This window comes from Dysidea avara, chromosome 15 (assembly GCF_963678975.1).
Source record: "Dysidea avara chromosome 15, odDysAvar1.4, whole genome shotgun sequence".
Classification (NCBI taxonomy): Eukaryota; Metazoa; Porifera; class Demospongiae; order Dictyoceratida; family Dysideidae; genus Dysidea; species Dysidea avara.
Genome location: NC_089286.1, coordinates 11,555,589 through 11,569,245, shown reverse-complemented (window position 1 = coordinate 11,569,245; position 13,657 = coordinate 11,555,589). Strand labels below are relative to the sequence as shown.

The window sequence follows — 13,657 nt, the reverse complement described above, 5'->3', positions numbered from 1 at the left end:
GCCTTTTGTGTAATAGACTTTTACAATTAATAGTATGATCTAGTATATAACTTACTCATGCACCTCAAGATGCATACTCTACTCATGCTAACTTATGTCTAATATCCTCTGTGCTCTTCAGTTAAGTCACTGATCATGAGACCACGATTTTACTCTTAGGATGCAGTATTGCTTTTCTTTTCTTCCCAGTGTCATGTTTGTCCTTCATTTGCATGGAAACTGGACTCGTAATAGTAAATAGTCACTAATCTCATTCCCTACAACCTCTTCTGTTTGACCAGGGATACAGGCATATGAGTGTTGCCTTTTAAGGCATTCAATTTTGCAACAACAAATTCTATGATACCTTCCCTTTTATGTCCAAATAAAAGCAAAATAGTGCTATTTTAAAGCAATGAGAATAACTAAACTATCTGCATAACAGTGACAGTGCACCAAAACTTTGAGCCTGAGTTTGAGCCAAAAGATGGAGCATAGTGTGGAGCAAGTACTAGTCATCAACGATAACTTGAACCAACAAATAAAAAGATTGGCTGAAGAGAATTCTGTTTTACTAGCAGCTTGCAACAACCTACAGAGGGATCATATGAAATTAACAGAGAAGTATGAGATTCTAGTACTGTACGTGTTGCAGTCCAGCCTTTTATTCATGCGCGTCGAAAAGTGATAACACATGTGTAACTATCCACATGTTGAGGTGCCCGCTAATGAAAAATATGACCTCTTTTATGGTTTTGAGAGGGCCTTATATTGTTTATTGTAATTTGAATTTTGTATCCCATGTTTTCCTGCTATCTATTACAGAACATTCTGGTAATTCAGTTTTGTATAAATAGCTAGGCTACATGCTATACACTGACTAGCTACTGTGAGAGTAACTAAATATAAAATCAATCAAGTAACTTAATACTTCTGCCATTTATTGCTGCTGTTGCTACTGCTGTTATTGTTGTTGTTATTGTAAATATACCGCTAGTTATTGTTGCTGTTGTATACGTGGTTATTGCCTCTGTACATAGTCTGGTATTGTATATATATAGTATAAGATCACTTACGTAAAGATATCTAAAACATGCATGAAAATCTCAAAATCATCTATACAGAGATATTGGGAAAATCATGACACTTTTTTTGTAAGATCTTGGTATAAATTTTTGATAGGGCTCTAGCTGCATCTAGCGCCAGCTGCAGTACTTCAGTATCTTGTTCATCCAAAGAACACCACGATGACTCTTCCTTGCTCGTTGTAATTTCTTTGAAAGATTCTTCACTTTCAGAACTTGAATCTTCATTTTCACTGTATTCCTGTATATTTGAGCTAGTGGACACACTCATTAACACACCAGAAAAAGAAAACGAAACCTTCTTCGTCGCCATTTTTCTCCTTCATGTGTTACTAATTACGTATGCGTGAAACTTTGCGTGGCGATGTCGTTCTGTGGCATTATGCAAATATTGGTTATCTAATCTACTCGTTTCACAACAATTTTCCACTTAAAATGTTACTCTAGCAAGAACAGCAGTGGCAATTTCCTGGTACGAGTAGACTATTATATTACATCATTTGCACATGCGTATTAACATAATTGAGACTAGAGAATGCATTTACAAAGGTGTGCTCAAGTTCGAGTTGCATTGCAACAAGACTGAACAAGTTACTAACCTTAGGGCTACTTTGACCACCATTAGGTGTCAACGAGATAAAATTAATTAAGTGTAATAATCTTGTCATGCAAAAAGTATAATGGGCTGGATGTCATTCTGGAGGATTGAAGGCATGCCCCCATGCAGAAAAAATTTCAAGTCTTAAGCACTCTGAAAGATGATTTTACACTATTTTTACTGTATTGGTATGTGTTGGTACAGGTAAATTTAAAATATAAAACATGACTGTTCTATATACTAGGATAGCTGACTGCTCTATTAGACTATTTTGATCTAAACCCTTGATATACCTTTGAAATCGCCTGAAAATATATACAGCTGGCAAACAATTCTTGACAACTACAGCTTATATTATATTAAAGTACATGTACCGCATTATAGAACCGTGACTAAGAACAAGTACCACAAGATTGACAATCATGACATGATCTATTTAGTCTGTAGGCTTGGGGTCAAGTACATTTCAAAATACTTAAGTACAAGTACTTTGAAACCTTTACAAGTACAGCATCTTATCTACAAGAAATACTTAAGTACAATACAAGTACTTTTTAAAGTACTTAAGTACAAGTATAAGTACATTTGACAGTTGAAGCCATGTTGTATATATGTAGTAAAACCAGCTTCATTGTGATGTGTGTGCATGATTGCATCTGATAAACATTAACTGTTCAAATCTTTTATCAGTGAGCCAACATCTCTCTGGAGTAAACACCTTGCCAGCAATGCTAAATAACCTCTCTACAGGAACTGATCATGAGGATGATGGTACTCCAAGAACATCTTTGGCTAGCATTGCTAAAAATGGATACTTCTTCTGATTTTCTCTCCAATACTTAGCTGGATCAGTAAACATCTGTGCACTTACAATTTCCAAGTAATCTCCCATCTTATCAAGCGTGCTTGGCTGATTTTGACTCTGAGAAGATGAAGAATCTGATTCCATAAAATTAAACAATGTTTTCTTTTTTGGGGGTAAAGGTTCAACTTCTTCAGAAACTTGGGTGGCTGCTTTAGCTGAGTGTGACTGGAATAATTCTTTCTAGTGCTGATTTTAGTAGATAAATTGATTTCTGCTTTTCAGCATCATTTGAGCACCACCGAAGCTTAAAACGCGGGTCTAGAATAGCAGCCAGAATTTATATATCATTCTCCTCATAATATGGTATGTGTTTTTTGAGATACATTTTTAGGCCTTGGACAAACCCAGAGTGATACTTAGACACCATATTCTCCATGTGGTGATGTAATCCACGAATGCATGGCAAGACACAGCCTGCTGATGGAACACAACTAACTTGGACGAAATATGTAGCCTCTTCAAAAGGTGTAAGGATCTCCATAATATCCCAAAGTATGTTTTTTTTTCATGCGATGTTAGCTTTGTAGCATTTTCTAAGCCTTCCAGTTTGTCCTCTGAAACAGATAACACAGATCTTATCATTTTAAGCTGTGAGTTCCACCTGGTTACGTTATCAGCTTGCAGTCTTGTCTCACTCCTAAGGGCATTCTGTGAACTCTTGCTGCTACATTTTATATAGTGACCTGTTGAAAGCCTGCATGTGTCAAGTCATGTGTGTACTTCAAAGTACTTTAATGTACTTATAAGTACTTCAAGTACTAACAAGTACATCACTTTGAACTTAAGTACAAGTACAATGGCTAAGAAACAAAAGTACTGAAGTACAAGTACTCAAGAATGTGTACTTAAGTGTACTTAAGTACAAGTACCAATGTACTTGACCTCAAGCCTGGTCAGAAAGTTCCTGAAAACACCTTAAGTGGACACACATGACACAGGATTAATTATTGAATGTTAAAATGGTAGTCCATGTCTTGAGAGAAGTATGAATAATAAACATTTGTCATATTGTAACTGGATTTCAATGGAGTGGTGAAGCCTATTTCCTGAACGTGAAACTAAAATGCCGTGCACCGCTTGAAGAAGTCAAATGGATAAGAGTCTTAAAAATAGTCATTGAGGTTAATGAAGCGTACAAGGAGTGAAAGATTAAGTTAGTGTGTAAAGTGCTACATCGCCACACACTGATTAACTGCACACGGTTATGTGTGCATGATCTTTGTTAGCTCAACAGCTTATATCCTGTCCATTCTATTCCACTAATATAAACTCTTACTATAGTGTATCAACTTTCTTTTAAGGTAAAATATTGTTCGTGGGTACAAAAAACAGTGCACGTTACAAACCAAAATAAAGTAAGCGACACAATACAGTATACATGTTTAACACATGATACAACTGACAGTACGAGAAAAAGTGACAGTTAATCAAGAGCCCAGACCAGATCTAATGGCTCTATCACTATTCCGTAATAGTTAAGACCTTCAGTTCACATTAAAAAAATATTCTACATTTGGAGTTAGCTGAAGTTCCTGAAAGCTCTTCTGAAAATCGTTGTTCACACAAAACGTTTTGAGCAATGTCATTGTTTTATGGATCAACGTATTTATTTTGAAAAAGTGTGGCTTTACCTTGCTCATAAGCTTACAATGTCACGTTCTAAGTGCTTCAGTACAACGTTTCCAAGATTGCAGGTTTCGTGAGCTGTGGCTGACGATCATGTGTTTGGGATTTATGCCAGGTCGTGTCTTCTTGAGTAGTTAACTAATGTCTCTGGAAAAATGGAGAAGTTTTTTTCAGGAAGTAGCTGCAATGGTTACTACAGCGGAAAGACATTATGGTGTCTGTAATGCAAATTATGGTGATCACATGATTGAAAGATTAGAACTATCAATTCAGTCATGTCAGTCAATTGCAAATGGTCTGTCTTCTACAGCAGATGGTAGCATTGCAGAACACCAGCAGTATGTTGATCAGCTGATAGAGTTGTTGCGATCATTACTGGATGAATGGAAAGAGTATCAAATGATATTAAATTCAAATACCCATCATTCTGTGTACCATGTACCTGTCCAGCACACACACAGACGTGGTCGACCAAAAGTTGATGTTGACCAAGCCCAACTTGAGTACCTGGTTTCACTATCTTTCAATTGGAATGACATTGCTTTACTTTTGGGTATATCCAGAACAACACTTTACTAGCATTATTATCATTATTATAAACATAATAATGGTTCTGCAACAGGAGAAGGGTTGAATTTGGTATGACTCTTGATCCTACAGTGCAGTTATCAGACCAAGAGTTATCTTTATTACTAAGACCGCTACGACAAGACAATCCAGATGTGGGAGAGTCAATGGCAATGGGTACACTACGAGCTGGTGGATAAAAGGTCACTAGAACAAGGATCCGGTCTGCTTTGAGATCACAGGATCCTTTAAGTGCAGCAATGAGATGGCCAGGAGGGATAACTAGAAGACGAGTGTACTGTTGCAGCCCCAAACTCTTTGTGACATATAGTGGTACTGTAAATGCATGTAATAGAGTCCATGACAAGGTAGTAGATTTGTTAAGCTACATGGCTCACATGACTCAGAATACCAACTCTTCAGTCTGCTCAAACTATAGTCAATAAATAACTTTCAAAATTGCTTATACACTGCACTCATCCACCAATGACAGTAAAAACACACTGGGTGAGGTTATTCAAATCACATCTTGTTCTGGTCATGCAAGTCAATCGTCTGACCCATTATCTGGGTCTCACACATCGCTATGTGAAATGATGAATACAAAGTATCGTAATTTGTTTTTTGTAAAATAATTTTCGTATGCAAAATTTGTATGAAAATTTCTTGCAAAAACTTTTATACAAGATCAAACTACTCTAATAGAGCAGTCATTTATGTTTTACAATACCTTTAGTACAAGCATAGTCTCTGCCTGTACTTAAACAACAGTTTCTACATGACAAAAAGTAGTGACAAGCGATTTCCTTTCTCTCCATTTGTTTCCATTTTCGACCACGGATATATTAAGTCGACCGCTATACATTTTCCAATATCTCAATGTCAACCACCCTGGTTTTCCCCTTTGCCATAGTAATTACATGTACGGAGTTTTACTATTATTCATACTATGGTGTTCTATAAATAGTAAGGTGTAAGTCCATATATAGTGTTACTAAAAATAGTGTTGTGTTAATATTGTATTCTAGAGTTTTCGGGAGTCAGCTGTTGTGTGAACGCGAAGGAGACCTTCGCCTTCGTTCAGATGATCTTTCATCGCCAGATTAATGCAGCTACTATGAATTAAGTAAGTGTAATAGTCGCTATAACCACTTCCTTTAATTTGAGGCTCCCCACAGCGTGATTCCCGGCCTTGTTAAGCTTCCTGTATCCCATTTCCATTCAGATTGTCACAACCGCAGCACATGTTGACATTAATTAAGCAGTGTGTTTTTATTATAATGTTATAAACAATATGTACAACATGTATCAATGGAGTATTCTAACACAAGAGTGTAGGGTAAGCAATACTACATGAGTAGGGTTCCACAGGCATAACAAACGTACACACCATCACAATTTTCAAGACAATCGGTGTGGCTCCACACATTGCAATCTTCATTGGTACACCTCAGCAACTCGACTTGTTCTGGGTCCTCTTCATGGAGCCCAAAGCAAACAGCACATTCATCCTCTGAAATCTCACGATGCTGAATACCACTTTCAGGACAATTGTCCTCTCGTTGCCGTTTCGCTGCTCTCTGACTGTGTGATGATGCGTTTTGCCTTTTTGATCCAGAATTGTTTCTTTGGTCCAACCTTCTTTGCTTTTCAGCCTTCTTCTGCTCTCTTTCCTGCACTTTGCGCTTCTTTTCTCATCTCGAAGAACTTTCTTTGCCTCTCTTTCTTTTTTCTTTTTGTCTTTTAAGTCTATTTCTTCTTGCTTCTTACGGGCTTTCTCTTCCAGCATAGCAATAGATTTTGCACTAGTCAAAACCCGGGCACAGCTCTTTGGTTTTGATTTCCTTTGTGTAGGAGTTGGATATACGATGAGCGCTGAAAAAGGAGATCTTGCAGTTGTAGAGCTAGTAGCAGTACCCACGGTGTTTGTAGAGCCAGTAGACATACTCACGGTGCTTGTAGAGTCAGTAGCAGTACCCACGGTGCTTGTAGAGCCAGTAGCCATACCCACGGTGCTTGTATAGCCAGTAGCAGTACCCACGGTGCTTGTAGAGCCAGTAGCAGTACCCACAGTGCTTGTAGAGCCAGTAGCGATACCCATGGTGCTTGTAGAGCCAGTAGCAGTACCCACGGTCACAACATCAGCATCCAAAATCTCTACAGCACCAAAGTAAACATGTACATACATAATCACACAGAATGCAAAGTTGTACTAACCAGGAGGGAGATGGTCAGGATGATACATCCGCATCCACTGCACATAAGCTGGATCTGTATAGATGTTGTACCCATTCTCAAATCGTCTTTCAAATTTCTTGACCGTCTCTGCGGAAAAGGTGACTGGTTTAGCCGGATTAAATGGGCAAACACTTGTAGTGCGGAAGCCCGTAGCAGTACCCACTGTGCTTGTAGAGTCAGTAGCAGTACCCACGGTGCTTGTAGAGTCAGTAGCAGTACCCACGGTGCTTGTAGAGTCAGTAGTAGTACCCACAGTGCTTGTAGAGCCAGTAGCGATACCCATGGTGCTTGTAGAGCCAGTAGCAGTACCCACGGTCACAACATCAGCATCCAAAATCTCTACAGCACCAAAGTAAACATGTACATACATAATCACACAGAATGCAAAGTTGTACTAACCAGGAGGGAGATGGTCAGGATGATACATCCGCATCCACTGCACATAAGCTGGATCTGTATAGATGTTGTACCCATTCTCAAATCGTCTTTCAAATTTCTTGACCGTCTCCGCCGAAACGGTGACTGGTTTAGCCGTACCATCATCAGTCCATTGTCGTAGCTTTGATGGCCTTTTACTGGCCGGTTTTTGTACATTATTCAGGCGTCTTTCTCTTCGCTTCTTCTTCTTCCTCTTACGCGCCATAGCCTTTTTAATACACGCCAATTCAAGAGCAGTAAATTTACAGATAACTTCAAGTCATTTCTGTGGTTGACTTTGTAAACACCTGTGATCGACATAAGATACCGGTCGACATTCGGTCGCTTACGCTAAATCATGAAATATTTTTACATGAAAATTTTTATCACGAATTCTTTTGCATGAAAATAAAGTGAATTATGATACATGTCATAGTAGAGTACCTTCTTTGGTAGGCTGTCAGTGGGAATGTGCGCTGCTACTGTAGACGTAATAATTATGTATTATGCATAGCCACTCCCGTACCAGTAAGTATATTCCTGCCTGTATAGGTATACACAAAGTCACATTTAGTTATAGAGAATGTTTTGTGGGCTTACACCTAGAGCCACATTCACTAGCTTATAATCACTGATTACATGACTTGTGTAAGGATTTGTCTGTTATATGTATCCACACTAAGTAAATATAACATAGCACTTGTTATGATTATGAGACTAAGTTAATTAAACTGTGGATCACATTTGCTGTATTGCTATATAGGTCAGCACGTCATATGGGTCAGCAGTTGTGGCCTGCATACTATGTTTTACATGCCTGTACTGAGTGAGCCCTGTATCACAAAACTATTATTAGTGTTTAAAGAGCTAGCCATTATATATGCTGTACCGTGTGTTGTGCGGCCCAAGAAGGCGGCGCGCCACACCGTGAGTATATTTACAGGAAGAAAGTAAATGCGATTTTCACACCTTTGTAGCTCCGTGATTCCTTATCCGATTGAAACCTACGTTGCTACAGAAGTGCCAGCTAGGTAGGGGAGTCCACATTCCAAATTTGAAGAGAATCGCTCCAGCCATTTCCAAAATACGAGCGGCCAAAATTTGGGTTTTTTTCTTTGTTTTTTTCTTCTTCTTTTCGCACACTTCGCAAAATCCACCATAAAACACGGATGCGTGCTCCAATCGGGCTGAAATATGGCATATGTAAAGGGCTCATTAATGCAAATCTCAGTACCAAGTTTGGTAGAAATCCGATGAACATTCACGGAGTTATAACCAATTATTTGCATAAAATAAGGTCGAAGGTCTGTCACGTCCACAGGGTAAACCGCTTGAAGGAATGAGCTGAAAATTGCTATGTAGATGGAGTAACTATCGTAGGAGTGCCTTTTTGTGGTTTGAAAGGAATCCAGTTAAGGATCATCGAATGACACAAAATCCAACCTGTGTCACAATTACGCGATTGATTTTTATGAATAAAAATTATTAGTTTTCACGCCTACCAGGCAAACCACTTAGAGCAATGAGCTGAAAATCGGTGTGTAGCTGGAATAATTATCATAGAAAGTCCTTGCAGTAGTACAGAAGAATCGGATTACATACCACTGAGTTATGATTCCAAATCCAGCTACATGTAGCATATGCGAGTTCGAGATACTCTAATGGAACAGTCAACCTAATAGAGCATTCAACTACATTTATAACTTAGTCCATTATAGAATTATATTACATTGCAAGTTATTCTGTAGGGAGTTCAGCTACAAATATGTCGCTGTAGAGATTCAGAACATTATGCATGAGTATAACCCTAAGTAAGCTTTACACTATCTCAAGAACCTATTACATGGATAACTCTCCTTTGTCCCAAGTTGATAGTTGCAAGTACTTAGGTGTCATCATCCAATCAGACCTAAAATGGAACATGTATATATGTCAAATACATAACAGCTAAAGCCAACAAAACCTTTGGATTTTAACTCCATAGAGAGATCAGCTACAAGACATCACCTTATAGAGAGTTCAGTTACAAAGAAACCACCATGTAGAGAGTTCAGCTGCAAACAAATCACCCTGTAGAGAGTTCAGCTATGAACAGATCACCCTATTGAGAGTTCAGTTAGAAAAAGTCATCCTGTAGAGAGATCAGCTAGAAGGATCACCTTGTAGAGAGTTCAACTACAAATAAATCACCCTGCAGGTAGTTCAGCTACAAACAAGTCACCCTGTGAAGAGATCAGCTAGAAGAAGTTACCTTGTAGAGAGTTCGGCTACAAAAAATACATCATATAAAGAGCTCAGCTGCAAACAAATCACCCTGTAAACAGTTCAGCTATGAACAGATCATCCTGTAGAGAGTTCACCTAGAAAAAGTCATCCTGTAGAGAGATCAGCTAGAGAGATCACCTTGTAGAGAGTTTAACTACAAATAAATCACCCTGCAGATAGTTCAGCTACAAACAAGTCACCCTGTGGAGAGATCAGCTAGAAGAAGTTACCTTGTAGAGAGTTCAGCTACAATAAAAACCATCATATAAAGAGCTCAGCTGCAAACAAATCACCCTGTAGAGAGTCCAGCTACGAACATATCACTCTGTAGAGAGATCAGCTAGAAGAAATCACCTTGTAGAGAGTTCAGCTACAAAGAAATCACCATGTAGAGAGTTCAGCTGCAAACAAATCATCTGTAGAGAGTTCAGCCAGAAACAAGTTCACCCTGTAGAGAGATCAGCTAGAAACAAGTCACCCTGTAGAGAGATCAGCAACAAAAAACCATCCTGTAGAGAGTTCAATTACAAATAGATAACCCTATAGAGAGTTTAGCTAGAAACAAGTCACCGTGTAGAGAGATCAGCTAGAAACAAGTCATCCAGAGATCAGCTAGAAACAAGTCACCGTGTAGAGAGATCAGCTAGAAACAAGTCATCCAGAGATCGGCTAGAAACAAGTCACCCTGTAGAGAGATCAGCTAGAAACAAGTCACTCTGTAGACTGATCAGTTACAAAGAAACCATCCTGTAGAGAGTTCAATTACAAACAGGTAACCTTTTAGAGAGTTCAGCTAGAAACAAGTCACCACATAGAGATATCAGCTACAATAAGTTACCTTGTAGAGAGTTCAGCTACAAAAAAAACCATCATATAAAGAGCTCAGCTGCAAACAAATCACCCTGTAGAGAGTCCAGCTACGAACAGATCACCCTGTAGAGAGACCAGCTAGAAGAAATTATCTTGTAGAGAGTTCAGCTACAAAGAAACCACCATGTAGAGAGTTCGGCTACAAACAAATCATCTGTAGAGAGTTCAGCCAGAAACAAGTTCACCCTGTAGAGAGATCAGCTAGAAACAAGTCACCCTGTAGAGAGATCAGCTACAAAGAAACCATCCTGTAGAGAGTTCAGCTACAATCAAGTTACACTATAGAGAGATCAGTTAGAAACGAATCATCTTGCAGAGAGTTCAGTTGCAAACAAATCACCCTGTAGAGAGTTCAGCCACCCTGTAGAGAGTTCAACTAGAACAAGTTACCTTGTAGAGAGTTCAGCTACAAAGATACCACCAAGTAGAGAGTTCAGCTGCAAACAAATCACCCTGTAGAGAGTTCAGCTAGAAACAAATCATCTTGTAGAGAGTTCAGCAAGAAATAAATCACCCTGAAAAGAGTTCAGCTACAAACAATGAGAGTTTCAGCTACAGTTCAGTTATGTAAGAAGTCACCTTATTAACTACAGTATGTGATAATCATCATTCAATGTTAAATATACAAATATTTCATCAGACAAAAGCTATACACACTCCTTTGTTCCACAATTCCTGCAGTAAAGAAAAAAAAACAAGTTAAAAGGAAGCATCAAAGCCATATAGCCAGTTTTGTGGCTTGCAATACAAAAGAAGTGATATCTAAACCAAAGAGGCAACGCAAATTCACCTGAATTTTCGTAATTAAAATTTTTGCCATTAACCTACCATCACAGCCATTTCTTGGCCGCCGCCTTGGATTTCACATCTTTTTTCACCCTGGCCTTTTTGGGGGCCGCACCCTTTTTTTACAGCTTGGCTGTTTTGGTTTAGATAATATATACATAAATATATTTGTGTGTGTGAATTGTATGGAAGATTATAAAGGTATTTCCAAATATATATCTCCCAACTTTTTAATACAGATTCTCATCACAAGTTAATTAGATGGTGTCTGGTAACACATGGAGCAATTGATGGCTACAGTAGACTTATCATCTACCCAAAATGTGCTGGAAATATCAAAGCTAGTACAGTTTATGACAGTTTTCTTGAAGCTGTACAGAAATACCATTTGCCCTCACAGGTACGATCTGACCAGGGTGGTGAAAATTTACTTGTTGCACAGCATATGATAGAAAACAGAAGGGCTGAGCGCAACAGTATGATTGTTGGTGCTTCAGTCCACAACCAGCGTATAGAGTGGCTGTGGAGAGACATGCACAAGTGTGTAACTAGTTTATTTTACAGGCTTTTCTATTTTATGGAACAACATGATTTATTAAATCCCATAGATGAAAAGCATCTATTTGCACTCCACTATGTTTCCTCCCACGCATCAATAATACCCTTACACAATTTGTTAATTCATGGATTCATCATCCTATTCACACTGCTCACAATAAATCACCACAGCAACTTTTAATTCTGAATTGCTGCTACTTCGTATTTCTGGGCTCACAGCATTAGATTTGTTTGAAGATGTTGATTCTGCTTATGGCATTGACTACGATGCCCCAATCCCCTCACAAGATGATGAAAATGGAATAGAAGTGCCTGAGTGTGCATACAACATCAGTGATGCATATCTAACTTCTCTAAACCTAGTCACTGACTCTCTACAACAATCAAATGAATATGGTATAGATATATATGAAAACACTGTACAATTTCTTAATAATTTACAGAGTGTTGAAATATGACACTGTGAAAAAGGTGGGATATAAGATGGTATTTCCAGTGGCTTATTGAATACAAATAAGCCTTAATATAAATCCTGTATTATACTCATCTTATACTTTAGTATAATGCATACTATACTATTGCATGTATGGTTTCAGTTTAATTACCACAATACTTGAAATAGCTTATATCTGATATAATGCCAACACTATACCATCACATATATGGTTTCAGTATGTTTAACACATTAACTAAAGCCTTATGTGGGATTGCTAGTATAATACAGGTTATACCAAGCTTTTTTGTATTCAATAAGCCACTGAAAATACCATCTTATATCCCTCTTTTTTCACAGTGTGATCTAAACCTATTGTCAGTAACAAAGAAAGCAACAGAAGTGTACACACAATGTTCATATTAAGAAATGATATTTGTTTAAGCAATGATATTATTACAATCATGTATTATGACACGTGTAAAAATCAACAGTAATTTCTTAAAAGGCAAACGTGTTTTCTATCTGCAGCACTATGGAGTGTTCATCTGCCATTTCCATTCATTTCCTGTCCCCGTAGTACTGAAAGCCACGTTTCACAAAATTTGTCATAGTTAGGGAAGTAAGTTGGCAGCTCCAAAGTATATCCACATGTGCCAGCAAATGGAAACTGTCTTAATGTAGTAAAAGTCACATCAATCTGTGAGCATATTGCTACAGAGCTTCCAGTAACAAATCGTAAAAACTTTTGTAAGCCATCTGCTCCCAAATTACCTATCAAGGTTGTCAAGTATCCTTTTGTCCTTTCTTCTACTGGACTTTTGCAATCGTAGTAAAGCAAAACAAGAACTTTGTCAATAGTGACAGTCAAATTGTTGTACAAATGAGCAATGCCATTAACACCTAAATCCTTCCAGAATTTCTTGTGTTCTTCTGGGATGCCCATATTAATTAAGCCAATAGCGGCTGCTGGTTTGCAACAAAATTCATACTTTGCTATTCCTATCATAAGCTCAGCTATATTCTTTGGAGTTGGCATAACACAACAACCTAAGCGAGAGAGAACTGGGATAAGTTCACTCTCAAGAGTTTCAGGAAACCTGCTTTCCATCTCACTGTATATCAAGGCTACTGGAGTTTTCTTCACTCGTTACTACTAACATAGTCCAATAATACATCTAGCAAAACATTATGTGGCAAATCTAGGCATGCACCAAGAAGAATGCCAATTAGTGATGGCATGGCAATGCGTGCTGGCAGATACCCACTAGCTAAATATCCATGAGAAATTAGCTTTCCTATAACAGGTAAGATAGCCATGTCTGTCAGAGGATGAATAAGTGGTACTACGACATTAGCTCCATCACTTC

General features: G+C 38.2%; 1 protein-coding gene and 1 long non-coding RNA gene across 2 annotated transcripts; one reads left to right on the top strand and one right to left on the bottom strand.

The window, feature by feature from the left end:
• Window positions 1-5,549: 5,549 nt before the first annotated feature.
• Window positions 5,550-6,026, top strand: LOC136245498 (uncharacterized). The gene is made up of 2 exons (XR_010695886.1): window positions 5,550-5,846; window positions 5,899-6,026. It is a non-coding gene; the product is annotated as an uncharacterized lncRNA (long non-coding RNA).
• LOC136245497 (uncharacterized protein DDB_G0280205-like) lies at window positions 5,974-7,617 on the bottom strand. The gene is made up of 3 exons (XM_066037035.1): window positions 7,358-7,617; window positions 6,938-7,297; window positions 5,974-6,877 (listed from the first exon to the last, which is right to left on the bottom strand). The coding sequence occupies exons 1-3, from the start codon at window positions 7,599-7,601 to the stop codon at window positions 6,171-6,173; spliced, it is 1,311 nt and encodes a 436-aa protein (XP_065893107.1). The 5' UTR covers window positions 7,602-7,617; the 3' UTR covers window positions 5,974-6,170.
• Between the last annotated feature and the right edge of the window lie 6,040 nt (window positions 7,618-13,657).